Source organism: Salvelinus namaycush, chromosome 11 (assembly GCF_016432855.1).
Source record: "Salvelinus namaycush isolate Seneca chromosome 11, SaNama_1.0, whole genome shotgun sequence".
Taxonomy (NCBI): Eukaryota; Metazoa; Chordata; class Actinopteri; order Salmoniformes; family Salmonidae; genus Salvelinus; species Salvelinus namaycush.
In genome coordinates this window covers 22,708,425-22,719,092 of record NC_052317.1, presented here as the reverse complement: position 1 = coordinate 22,719,092, position 10,668 = coordinate 22,708,425, and the positions used below count along the sequence as shown (strand labels likewise).

General features: G+C 43.2%; 1 protein-coding gene across 5 annotated transcripts in view; it reads right to left on the bottom strand.

The window, feature by feature from the left end:
- Positions 1-10,668, bottom strand: part of LOC120055924 (zinc finger MYND domain-containing protein 11-like) — a 29,063-nt gene continuing 18,395 nt past the window's right edge. For 4 of the 5 annotated variants that reach the window (XM_039003976.1, XM_039003975.1, XM_039003974.1 and 1 more), the window contains 11 exons: positions 10,318-10,395; positions 9,927-10,019; positions 9,214-9,301; positions 8,726-8,781; positions 8,493-8,570; positions 8,147-8,265; positions 7,151-7,415; positions 6,746-6,853; positions 6,115-6,390; positions 5,421-5,606; positions 1-2,976 (listed from right to left, as the gene is read on the bottom strand). In XM_039003976.1, the coding sequence (XP_038859904.1) occupies positions 2,854-2,976; positions 5,421-5,606; positions 6,115-6,390; positions 6,746-6,853; positions 7,151-7,415; positions 8,147-8,265; positions 8,493-8,570; positions 8,726-8,781; positions 9,214-9,301; positions 9,927-10,019; positions 10,318-10,395 (1,470 nt within the window). In that variant the 3' untranslated portion in view covers positions 1-2,853. The remainder of the gene's footprint in view (positions 2,977-5,420; positions 5,607-6,114; positions 6,391-6,745; positions 6,854-7,150; positions 7,416-8,146; positions 8,266-8,492; positions 8,571-8,725; positions 8,782-9,213; positions 9,302-9,926; positions 10,020-10,317; positions 10,396-10,668) is intronic. The other variant, XM_039003977.1, reaches the window with a different exon arrangement.

Below are 10,668 nucleotides of genomic sequence, written 5' to 3'. Positions count from 1 at the left end.
AACTTTTTGATACATTTATTCTCCATGTTAGCACATAGAATATATTTATATACATATTGCTAGCTAAAGCGTTAAAATGCCAGTAGCATAGAACATTTTAAAGGTCGAGTTTGGACAAAAACACAAAAAACAAACTGATCAATGCACGATCAAAATTGTTTGGCTACAGAAATGCCATGTCTACAGCTTCTGTCTAAAAACAAATCCTGTGAAATGACGTCAACACATACTGGATGAGTTATTGGCTAGTGACAAGCTTAGCTAACGAACTAGCTACGTTGGAATGACGTCGATTAACCACCAAAAGTACACCCCATTTCTGTTTGAAAATTGAGAACGAGACGGACCATTTTTCGTGCCCAAAGTCGACCTTTAAGCCATGATTAACAGTGTACATATGGACAGGGTAAAAAGTTTAGATGTAGTCATGTGTGAGACGTTACACTTGACTTTTCTCGCCAGAAAATAGTGAGAATTTGAGGGGAAAAGATCATTGTCATATTGCATCATTTTCAGGAAGTGCAACGGTCTTTTAAAATCAGAAAAAAGGAACATAATACGCACATCGTACTCATGCAAGTTTCCAGAAATACTTTAAAACGTGAATGACATCAAAATATTTCCACAAAGGGAAATAACTCATTCATACAGGGATGGACAAATACATCCTCTATCAGTGAACCAATCCAATTATCAGATCGGATTTACCTCCAATGCAACAACACTTTCCAAAGTGCAGACAAAGTTTTCGTAACAATGAAGACCAAACATTTGTGTTAAGAGGAGTGGTTGAGGTCTGGACAGTGATACTCACCTCAGTAATAGATAGACAGTTGACCAGTTAAGAACTGCAGGGGTCTACTGGTTTTCAAGCCAACATATCAACAGCTTAATCTGATTCCCAATTACATTGGTCCTCTCTCTTAGCCTTACTAATAGAGGGCAGATGAGTTAACTACTGCCTGCAGCGTGCCAGTGGTGAACTACTTGAATTAGAATGCACCATCAGTGTGTGTTGCCTTTAATCTCATTAGAATGACATGGTGTAAAGGAACCAGTTTATTTACATGTAGTGCAACCATGACATGATTTTGTTAACACCATGAGAGACAGGGAGAGAAAGATTGTGGCATTCGTGCAGGGCATGCATGATTCTGTTCAGTCTCCTGAGGAAGCGTATCAGGATTAAACAGATTATTACATGTGGCAAATCAGGCAGTTTGTTCATTACTTCTAAAACATTACACTGCTTCTCTGATTGAAAAACAATAAAAACAGACTATGGGTTAGGGTAAGAGAAAAAGAGATTGAAAAGAAATCGTCTACGCCATTATTTGTCATCGTGTTCAAACGAATACAAATATGTGTTAGCTCTGAAAAGTGATACACTTTGTCGGAGTTAACGGAAGAGAGTGTTGCCATCATTGAAAACCGTGTGTCCAAAACTAGGCAATAAAATTAATGCAGGGGATGACCTTTCCTCTGTTCAGTCAGCTCTTCATAACTAAGGAAACAGTCACATGGACTTACAATAATGGCTGACTTCCCAAGTAGCCTCTTGGTTAGTACTTCTGTTCTAAATAAAATTGGCAATTACATTACCCTTTAAGAAATGATCCAAGACAAGTTAAGCAAAGGATAATAACATTGCACACCATTCAGACTCCAGTAATAAAAAGTACTAAAAGATAAGCCTGATCACAGTTGATATTTGCATATTTTATATTGGTCCATCCGTATTCATTGTCTATGGGGAAACGGAGATACTTTGCAAGCTTCTGTTATTTTTCTAGTAATACAAATGTGAAACTATCAACATGCACAGCTCTTTACTCAGAATATGAGGATAGTTTTGGAGAAAACAGGCACTGACCACCAACAGCATAAACAGTGAATGTCTAACTAGTCACTGAGCATTCTAAAACCGTACTTACAGTGAACATCACAATAACCATGGCACTGGCGCCAACCATAAACTAGAGGGGAAAAAACAGCACTCACTTTCTCTGTTAAGATAAGGTTTAACAAATGTCATTTTTGGCAATATTACAAAGCATTTGGGTCATGAAATTAAATGTGCAAACTGTCAAATTATGAAGGAACCTCTCTAAGATCCAGCTCAGTAAAGATTGCTATATATTCCCAAGAAATGTATAACTTTTTCTTTAATTCATAAAAATTACAGTATATTCAAAATGTCTAGCCCAAAATGTGCATAATAACAAAGGGAAGATTTGTCAGCATCTTTATAGCCGACTTCATAACCCTGTTCCCAATGATGTTTAAGAGACTTGAAGATGGATAAAAACAATAAAAAGGTGCTATTTACCAAAATATGTTCATGATAAAATCATGCAAAAATTTTATGGATCATTTCCTTTTTTCACAATTACATTTTGTTTCTCATGTTTTTCAGCATTTTGAAAAATATTTTCTGTATGAAAGCAGAGCTTATTCAACGCTGCAATAGTACTTACGGTATAAGATCGACTGTCATTGTTAAACATTAACAGTAAGAAAAGTGAAAAAAATGCAGGTAATAAAATGTTTTCAGTTAATGTTCATCTGTTACTAGACACTTAAATAACACATTCTGCAACATAGGTCAAATTAGCACTTCATAAAAATAAAATAAAAAACAATCATTCGAGCCATGCTCTTGATAATATATATATATTTTTTTAAATCGATACACTGGGTATATTAAATAAAGTACTGAAATAAAATGAAAATAGCAATTTTTTCCCGCATATATTCGGTCCAAAAAGTGTTCAGGAAGTCAGATAGGGGCGTGGTTGGGTAAGTTACATCGGGGGGAGAGCCAATGGGAAAGTGTGCTGGGGGGGGGGCTGTTCATCTCTTCCTGCGGCAGGTGCGTTTGTGGTCGGCGTGCCAGTGTTCCTGTTGACACTTGATGGAACAGTAGGAGGTGTTCCAGCAGCAGTGGTACATGGCTTCCTCCTCACAGTTATAACACTGGAGGATACACACACAGTCAGAACTGACATGGCTCCTCTTTAGGCTTGAATTTTTTCGTACATTACTATGATGTAATTTGTGAATACCACTTTAACAAATAACTCATTTGCTGTTAAGTCATTGTCATATTCAATTGATACATTATATTGACTATGTCTAGTACTGCTCTAATTATGTATTGGCCTTTTGGTTATGGAGTTAAAAATCCCAAAAGGTCAAAGATGTGCTTAGCTACTACTGTGGGGTGTGGGACAAATCCATTTTTAAAAAACTATGAATGAACTGTGCGTGTCCAAATATTTTTTCGGATTTAGCCCCTCAGGTCTCAATGTGAGCCACTGGTGTTAACTTCTTATGGCTGGGGGCAGTATTGAGTAGCTTGGATGAATAAGGTGCCCAGAGTAAACTGCCTGCTAATCAGGCCCAGATCCTAGAATATGCATATTATTAGTATATTTGGATAGAAAACACTCTGAATGATGTCTGTGAGTATAACAGAACTCATATGGCAGGCAAAAACCTGAGAAAAAATCCAACCAGGAAGTGGGAAATCTGAGGTTTGTAGATTTTCAACTCATCGCCTATCGAATATACAGTGGAATATTGGTCATATTGCACTTCCTAAGGCTTCCACTAGATCAACAGTCTTTAGAACCTTGTTTGATGCTTCTATTGTGAAGGAGGGGGGAGTGAGGGCTCTTTGAGTCAGGGCTCTGCCAGAGTGCCATGAGCTGACCACGCACGTTCACGTGATAGTTAGACCTGCATTCCATTGCATTTCTACAGACAAATGAATTCTCTGGTTGGAACATTATTGAAGATTTATGTTAAAAACATCCTAAAGATTGATTCTATACTTCGTTTGACATGTTTCTACGAACTGTAATATGACTGTCTGAACTTTCGCATGGACTTGACCGCGCGTCGTGAGTTTGGATTGTAATGTAAACTGAGATTTTTGGATATAAATATGAACTTTATCGTACAAAACATACATGTATTGTGTAACATGAAGTCCTATGAGTGTCATCTGATGAAGATCATCAAAGGTTAGTGATTAATTTTATCTCTATTTCTGCTTTTTGTGACTCCTCTCTTTGGCTGGAAAAATGGCTGTGTTTTTCTGTGAATAGGTGCTGACCTAACATAATGATATGTTGTGCTTTTGTCGTAAAGCCTTTTTGAAATCGGACACTGTGGTGGGATTAACAAGTTTATCTTTAAAATGGTGTAAAATACTTGTATGTTCTGGGGAATTTTAATTATGAGATTTCTGTTGTTTTGAATTTGGCGCCCTGCACTTTCACTGGCTGTTGTCATATCAATCCCGTTAACGGGATCCGAGCCATAAGTTAACTTCTTGTGGGCAGGGGGCAGCATTTTCACTTTCGGATAAATAGCATGCCAAAATTCAACTCCTTGCTACTCATCCCCAGAATATAAGATATGCATATTATTAGTAGATTTGGATAGAAAACACTCTGAAGTTTCTAAAACTGTTTGAATCATGTCTGTGAGAATAACAGAACATATGTAGCAGGCAAAACCCTGAGGACCATTCAGAATTTTTTTTTTTTTGATGTCACTGTCTTTTCAATGAGATTTTTTAGAGACACCAGATTTCTAATGGACTTGCTTGCAGTTCCTACCGCTTCCACTGGATGTCACCAGTCCTTGGAAATCGGTTGAGGTTATTCCTTTGTGTAATGAAGAAGTAGGGCTATCGTAAATGAGGGTCACATGAAGTACATTTTTTGATAGAGGCACGTTACGAAAAAAAGTTGCGTCAGTTTGTTTTCTTTTTGTATTGAACACAGATCATCCCGTCTTCAAATTGATCGATTATTAACGTTTAAAAATACCTAACGTTGTATTACAAAAGTAGTTTGAAATGTTTTGGTAAAGTTTACATGTAACTTTTGATATATTTTGTAGTGAAGTGGCGAAAGTTGGAAGCTGTGTTTTTCTGGATGAAACGGTCCAAATAAATTTACATTTTGGATATATATCGACGGAATTAATCGAACAAAAGGACCATTTGTGGGACATATTGGAGTGCCAACAAAATAATTTTGTCAAAGGTAAGGCATGATTTATATTTTATTTCTGCGTTTTGTGTCGTGCTTGCAGTGTTGAAATATGCTTCTCTCTTTGTTTACTGTTGTGCTATCATCAGATAATAGCATCTTATGCTTTCGCCGAAAAGCCTTTTTGAAATCTGACATGTTGGCTGGATTCACAACGAGTGTAGCTTTAATTTGGTATCTTACATGTGTGATTTAATGAAAGTTTGATTTTTATATCATTTTATTTGAATATGGCACGCTGTATTTTCCCTGGCTATTGGCCGGTGGGACGATTGCGTCCCACCTGCCCCAGAGAGGTTAACAGACTGAGCTGTGTGTGGTAGAGAACGAGGGAAAGAGAAGGGTCTCACTCACCCACTGCTTCTTCTTGGTGGTGGAGATGAGCTGCTTGTGCTGGGCCACCATCTTCTTCACCTCCTCCACCAGCTCCTCCTTACACTTCTCCTTCACCGTCTTACACTTTCTCTCCATCTCAGCCTGGCTCCCCGACACTGCCTTGCTCACCGCCTGCCTCTTCTCGTCCTCCATCTCAGAACGCAGCTGGAGACACACACCACAGAAAATGAGCCTCAACTTTGATACATGTGGTATACTCGTGTGTTTCCTTTTCTTTAAGAATAATTCAATAAAAGCTTTTCTCAGTGTCCTACTGTTCTATGTCCTACTCAGTCTCAATCCCTCAGTCCCTCACCTTCTCCAGGGCCTCGCGGACCCCCTCAGTCTCAATCCCCCAGTCCCTCACCTTCTCCAGGGCCTCTCGGACCCCCTCAGTCTCAATCCCCCAGTCCCTCACCTTCTCCAGGGCCTCTCGGACCCCCTCAGTCTCAATCCCCCAGTCCCTCACCTTCTCCAGGGCCTCTCGGACCCCCTCAGTCTCAATCCCCCAGTCCCTCACCTTCTCCAGGGCCTCTCGGACCCCCTCAGTCTCAATCCCCCAGTCCCTCACCTTCTCCAGGGCCTCTCGGACCCCCTCAGTCTCAATCCCCCAGTCCCTCACCTTCTCCAGGGCCTCTCGGACCCCCTCAGTCTCAATCCCCCAGTCCCTCACCTTCTCCAGGGCCTCTCGGACCATGCGCTCTGTCTCCCTCTTGTTGTCGGCCTTCATCATGTCCTTGACATCGTTGAAGATCTTGGTGTACTTCTCGTGGCACATGTTCTGGCAGGCTCCGTCAGAGGTGGTCTGGGTGCTGCGGTGTAGGCTGCGTGGCGAGGCGGCTGAGGCCTTCTTGGTCTGCGTGGAGACAGACAGCTTCTCTGGCTGGTGGGGCGTCGTCACGGGGATCTCCTGGCTGCTGCTCACAGCCTCCATCTCAGGCTCCGGGTCCTGGGGGAGAGAGGTCAGGGACGGGGTTAGAGATGGAGAGAGAAACAAGCAAACAAACATAGAAACAGACACAGGCATAAATCTCCTTACACACACATCAAGGTCTTGATTCAATCCATATCGCCGAAGTTCAGTGCTACAGTGCGATTGAACTTTAAAGGCAATGCGGAAACTGCACTCACGGTAAACGCTGCGTATGGCAGCTCAAATCGGAAATGACCTTTAAATGTCAAGCGTGCTATATGTGATACAGATTAAATCAAGCCCTAAAACACTTCAAATAAAACACACAGACACATACCATGGTAACACACTGGCTGAGGTGACCGTAAAACAGTAGTGTTGGGATACTTACAGTGGCTTCCTCTTTGGGCTCAGGAGCTTGAATGCGACGGCTTTTCTTTGCTTTAGGCTCCTGCCTGTCTGGCTGACGGTCTCGGTCTGCCTGTCTGTCTGCTTTCTGCTGGGGAGAAACATAACATATTGGATTACAGAAGCGCAGTATCAGAGATGTCTAGCACCTCTGTTGGATAAGCATTTCCGTTACCACGGCAACTATTCGAGCTAGAGCCATGACACTACAGATGGTGTTTGTGTTGATCCTCACATTCTCAAATCATTGAAATTCCTCCTAATGTATTATTACATTAATATTAAATTAGCTACTAAAAACACACTAGAGCAGCTTTTAGTGAGCTTATTTTCAACATGCAAATAAAAAATACCTCTGTGTGTGTGAGAATAGTGCACACATACGTACATGTTTGACCTGATCGTTGTTGTTGCTGGTGGAGGAGATTGAGTACTCTGCCTCCTCCGGCCTCTCTGTCAGCCTCTCCTCTCCGTCTCCTCTCCTCTCCTCCACCTTCTCCACCGTCTTGGTTTTCCAGAAGCGGCCCTCCCTCTGAAAGCATTGGGACAGCTCCAGCTCATCACAGGCCTTCTTCCAGCTCGCGCTGCGCTTCACCTGCAGCTGCTGCACCGACACCTTGATGTCCTGGATGTTGTCTGCAGGGATCCATGCTCTGGGGACAAGGAGGAGGGGGAACAACAGTCAGAGCAGCCAGGGAATCTCTCAAAGCTCCATAGCCAGGGGAAATTATATTGCGTGGATAGCAAGATGCCTTGCTCCTTCCTGCCAAACGTTTCTTCTCCGCATTGAGTCTGGATCTGAGTACCTCCCGACCCTTCACCGAATGTGAACACATTCAGGGCAGTCTGATTGGTCCAGAACCCAATGGGTTGGGCCAGAGCCAGAACACACGTGGGTAAAGCGGTGGTTTGGAAATGCGTCATTGACTTTGATACTCTGATGACTTTATTTGGTACAACGCCCCTCGTCACCACAAAACGACTTCAGTGACGACAGTATCAGACTGAAGTATGTAGCGAACGACAGAGCAGCGGAAGAATTCCGTTTGAGCCGTCAGCCTAGAAATGAGTACAGACAAGACATTCTAGGGGATCGAAAGTTTAAAATGATCCACTATGATATATCCGCCGCTCTGCATGTCAATACAGTTGGCCCTCAGATCCAGAGACTCTCATGTCCTAGTGATAAGGCTGTTGCATATGTAGCGGCACGATAACTATGCCATGTATATCAGCACGAGTGTGATGGCTGACCTCTGGTGGGAGATGAGTTCTAGCACCTTAGTGCACTCCTTTTGATGAACGTTTTGGTTGAAAGTAGTGCCCTACATAGGGAATACAGTGCCACTTGGGACGCAGCCTCTGTATCAGTGTGATGGCTGACCTCTGGTGCTGGTGGCCAAAGAAGCGGACGTCCACCTGCTGGTCCTCTCTCTGCAGGACCTTGGCCGGCCAGTAGCCAAAGCCCTTCATCTTAGCCCACACAACCTCATGATTAGGAGTCTGCAACAACAAGCACAACCCCAGATCAGCACAGGGCAAACGACACCAGATAATACACACATACAATTCAATCAACTTTATTTGTCCCCTTATGGCAATTCTATTTGGACTATAACACTTCAGACATAGCCCTAACATTACGGCCAATATTACATTGAGTTGATATCTTGATCATTTCAACAATCAACGCCCCAGGAGCATTGAAGGCAAGACAGTTTGATACTCACACAGGGGTAGCAGAACCAGTTGTCAGGCCGAGCGTTGGACAGGTAGAAGCAGTTCTTACACAGCATCAACTCGTTCAGCTGGAGAGAGAGGAAGAGAGGAAGAGACGTGGAGCGAATGAGGAAGAGACACAGAGAACAGCTGCCCTGCCACTCACAACACAACCACCTAGAATACTACAATACAAATCTGTCACATTTAGTTCAGAAAAGAAAAGGGGGAAAAAACTGTTTACCTCATGGCATGTGTCACTGTAGAGCAACCGCGCTATTTCAGCCTGGTCACTATGAACTGCAACAAAAACAGGGTTCGTTAACGTTGGGAAAATAACATTGAAGTACATTGGAAAGATTTTGTTCCATTAAACATACCACCACAAATGCATTTTAACTACATAGAGAGACATGATCCTCCTCATTTTTTGGTAGACAATCAATAACAGTTCAGACTTCGTGCTTCCTTCAAATTACATTTCTGCCACAACTATACGGTCTTATTTTCTAAGCTGCAATTAATAATAGTAGGAAGGAAATCTGACAGCAAAACATGCTCTTCACAGATGTTTCCCACATGGGACCTTATTCACTATATAGTGCACGACTGTAGACCAGAGGTCTATGGTCCTTAGTCAAACGTAGTGCAGTATAAAGGGAACAGGATGCCATTTAGGACGTAACCCATAATAACAGCATGGTTGTGAACGACACCCCCCCCCCCACACACCTCCAAACAAGATGGCGGTGTTGTGCACGATCAGCTGGGCATCTGCCTTGAACTCGTCGAAGCTCTTGTATTTCCCCTCGGTGAGGTTCTGCAACACATAGACAGCGATACAGAGACAGAGAGAACACAAAGAGGACTATTCATTCACACTGGGTAGGGCAGCAGAGAGGGGGCTGTGTGGTGCAGTTGCAGTACCATAAGAGACCAGAGGAGGGCAGTGCACCACAGACCGAGACCCAAGCCAGGGAGGCGCTGTGCTGTTTTCCAGCCTATCCAGAGGCCTGGGTCGTATTCACTAGGCACCAAACAGAAGAAAACCGACTGGAACAGGGAGGGACTAAGCTGAACGTTTTGCTACAGTGTGCACTAATGAATACTACCCTGCGACAGTGGCAGGGAGCGCTGTGCTGTTTCCCAGCCAATTTGGCAGGCAGGGCTTGGCTGGCGGGAACTACCAGTGATCACGGTGCAGAGGAGACCTCACTGACCCCCTCGCTGTGACGAGAGGCAATCTGAAAGCCTCAGCTACACAATCACAGCTTTATACTGGGGCTACATCTGACGTGCCCTTACACAGACCCTCACCAAACAACATGGACTAAGTCCCAAATAGCACCCTATTCCCTATACATAGGAAATAGGGTGCCATTTGGGACAGGATAAAAATAAAACATGTGAAATCCTGTGTTCAGCGGTGTATTGCGGGGAGTTACCTCCTGAATGTTGGTGACGTCCAGCGTGGTGTGGATGAGCCTTCTGTACATCGGGTGTTGAGTGTCTTTGCCTTTCTTGTTCAGGTCCACGGCCTACAGTGCCAGGAGAGAAATAATACGATTTATGGGCGAAAAGGAGGAGGGGTGCTGGGATTAACCCAAGCCATTGTGGTGGGACATTTTACTGGCCTTGATTTAAAGTGGAATAAAACATGGCAGAGCTCTGATTCAATACAGTGTTACGTTCCAAATGGCACCCTCGGAGCCCTATAGGAGGGCTGGTCAAAAGTAGTGCACTATAAAGGGAATAGGGCGCCATTTGGGATGCAATCAGTGCCACAGCCTGGTCCTGCATCCCTACCCTGAACATAAAACTAACTGCAACACTCACCCTCTCTTTCATGCGCTGAATGATAAAACGCAGGTATCTGCACATCTCCTGCTTGTTCAGGTTCTTCTTTTTACTACCCTAGAGAGAGAAAGAGAGAGAGGATGACTCTGTAACCCATCCAGCTCTCTATTCAAACCACGTGTAGCTAGCAGTAAATTGGAACTGATGAGAGCTAACTGAGTATATAATATGTTTTATTGTCACATACACCGGATAGGTGCAGTGAAATGTGTTGTTTTACAGGGTCAGCCATAGTAGAACGGCACCACTGGAGCAAACTAGGGTTAAGTGCTTTGCTCAAGGGCACAGACAGATTTTTCCCCTTGTCGGCTCAAGTATTTAAACCAGGGT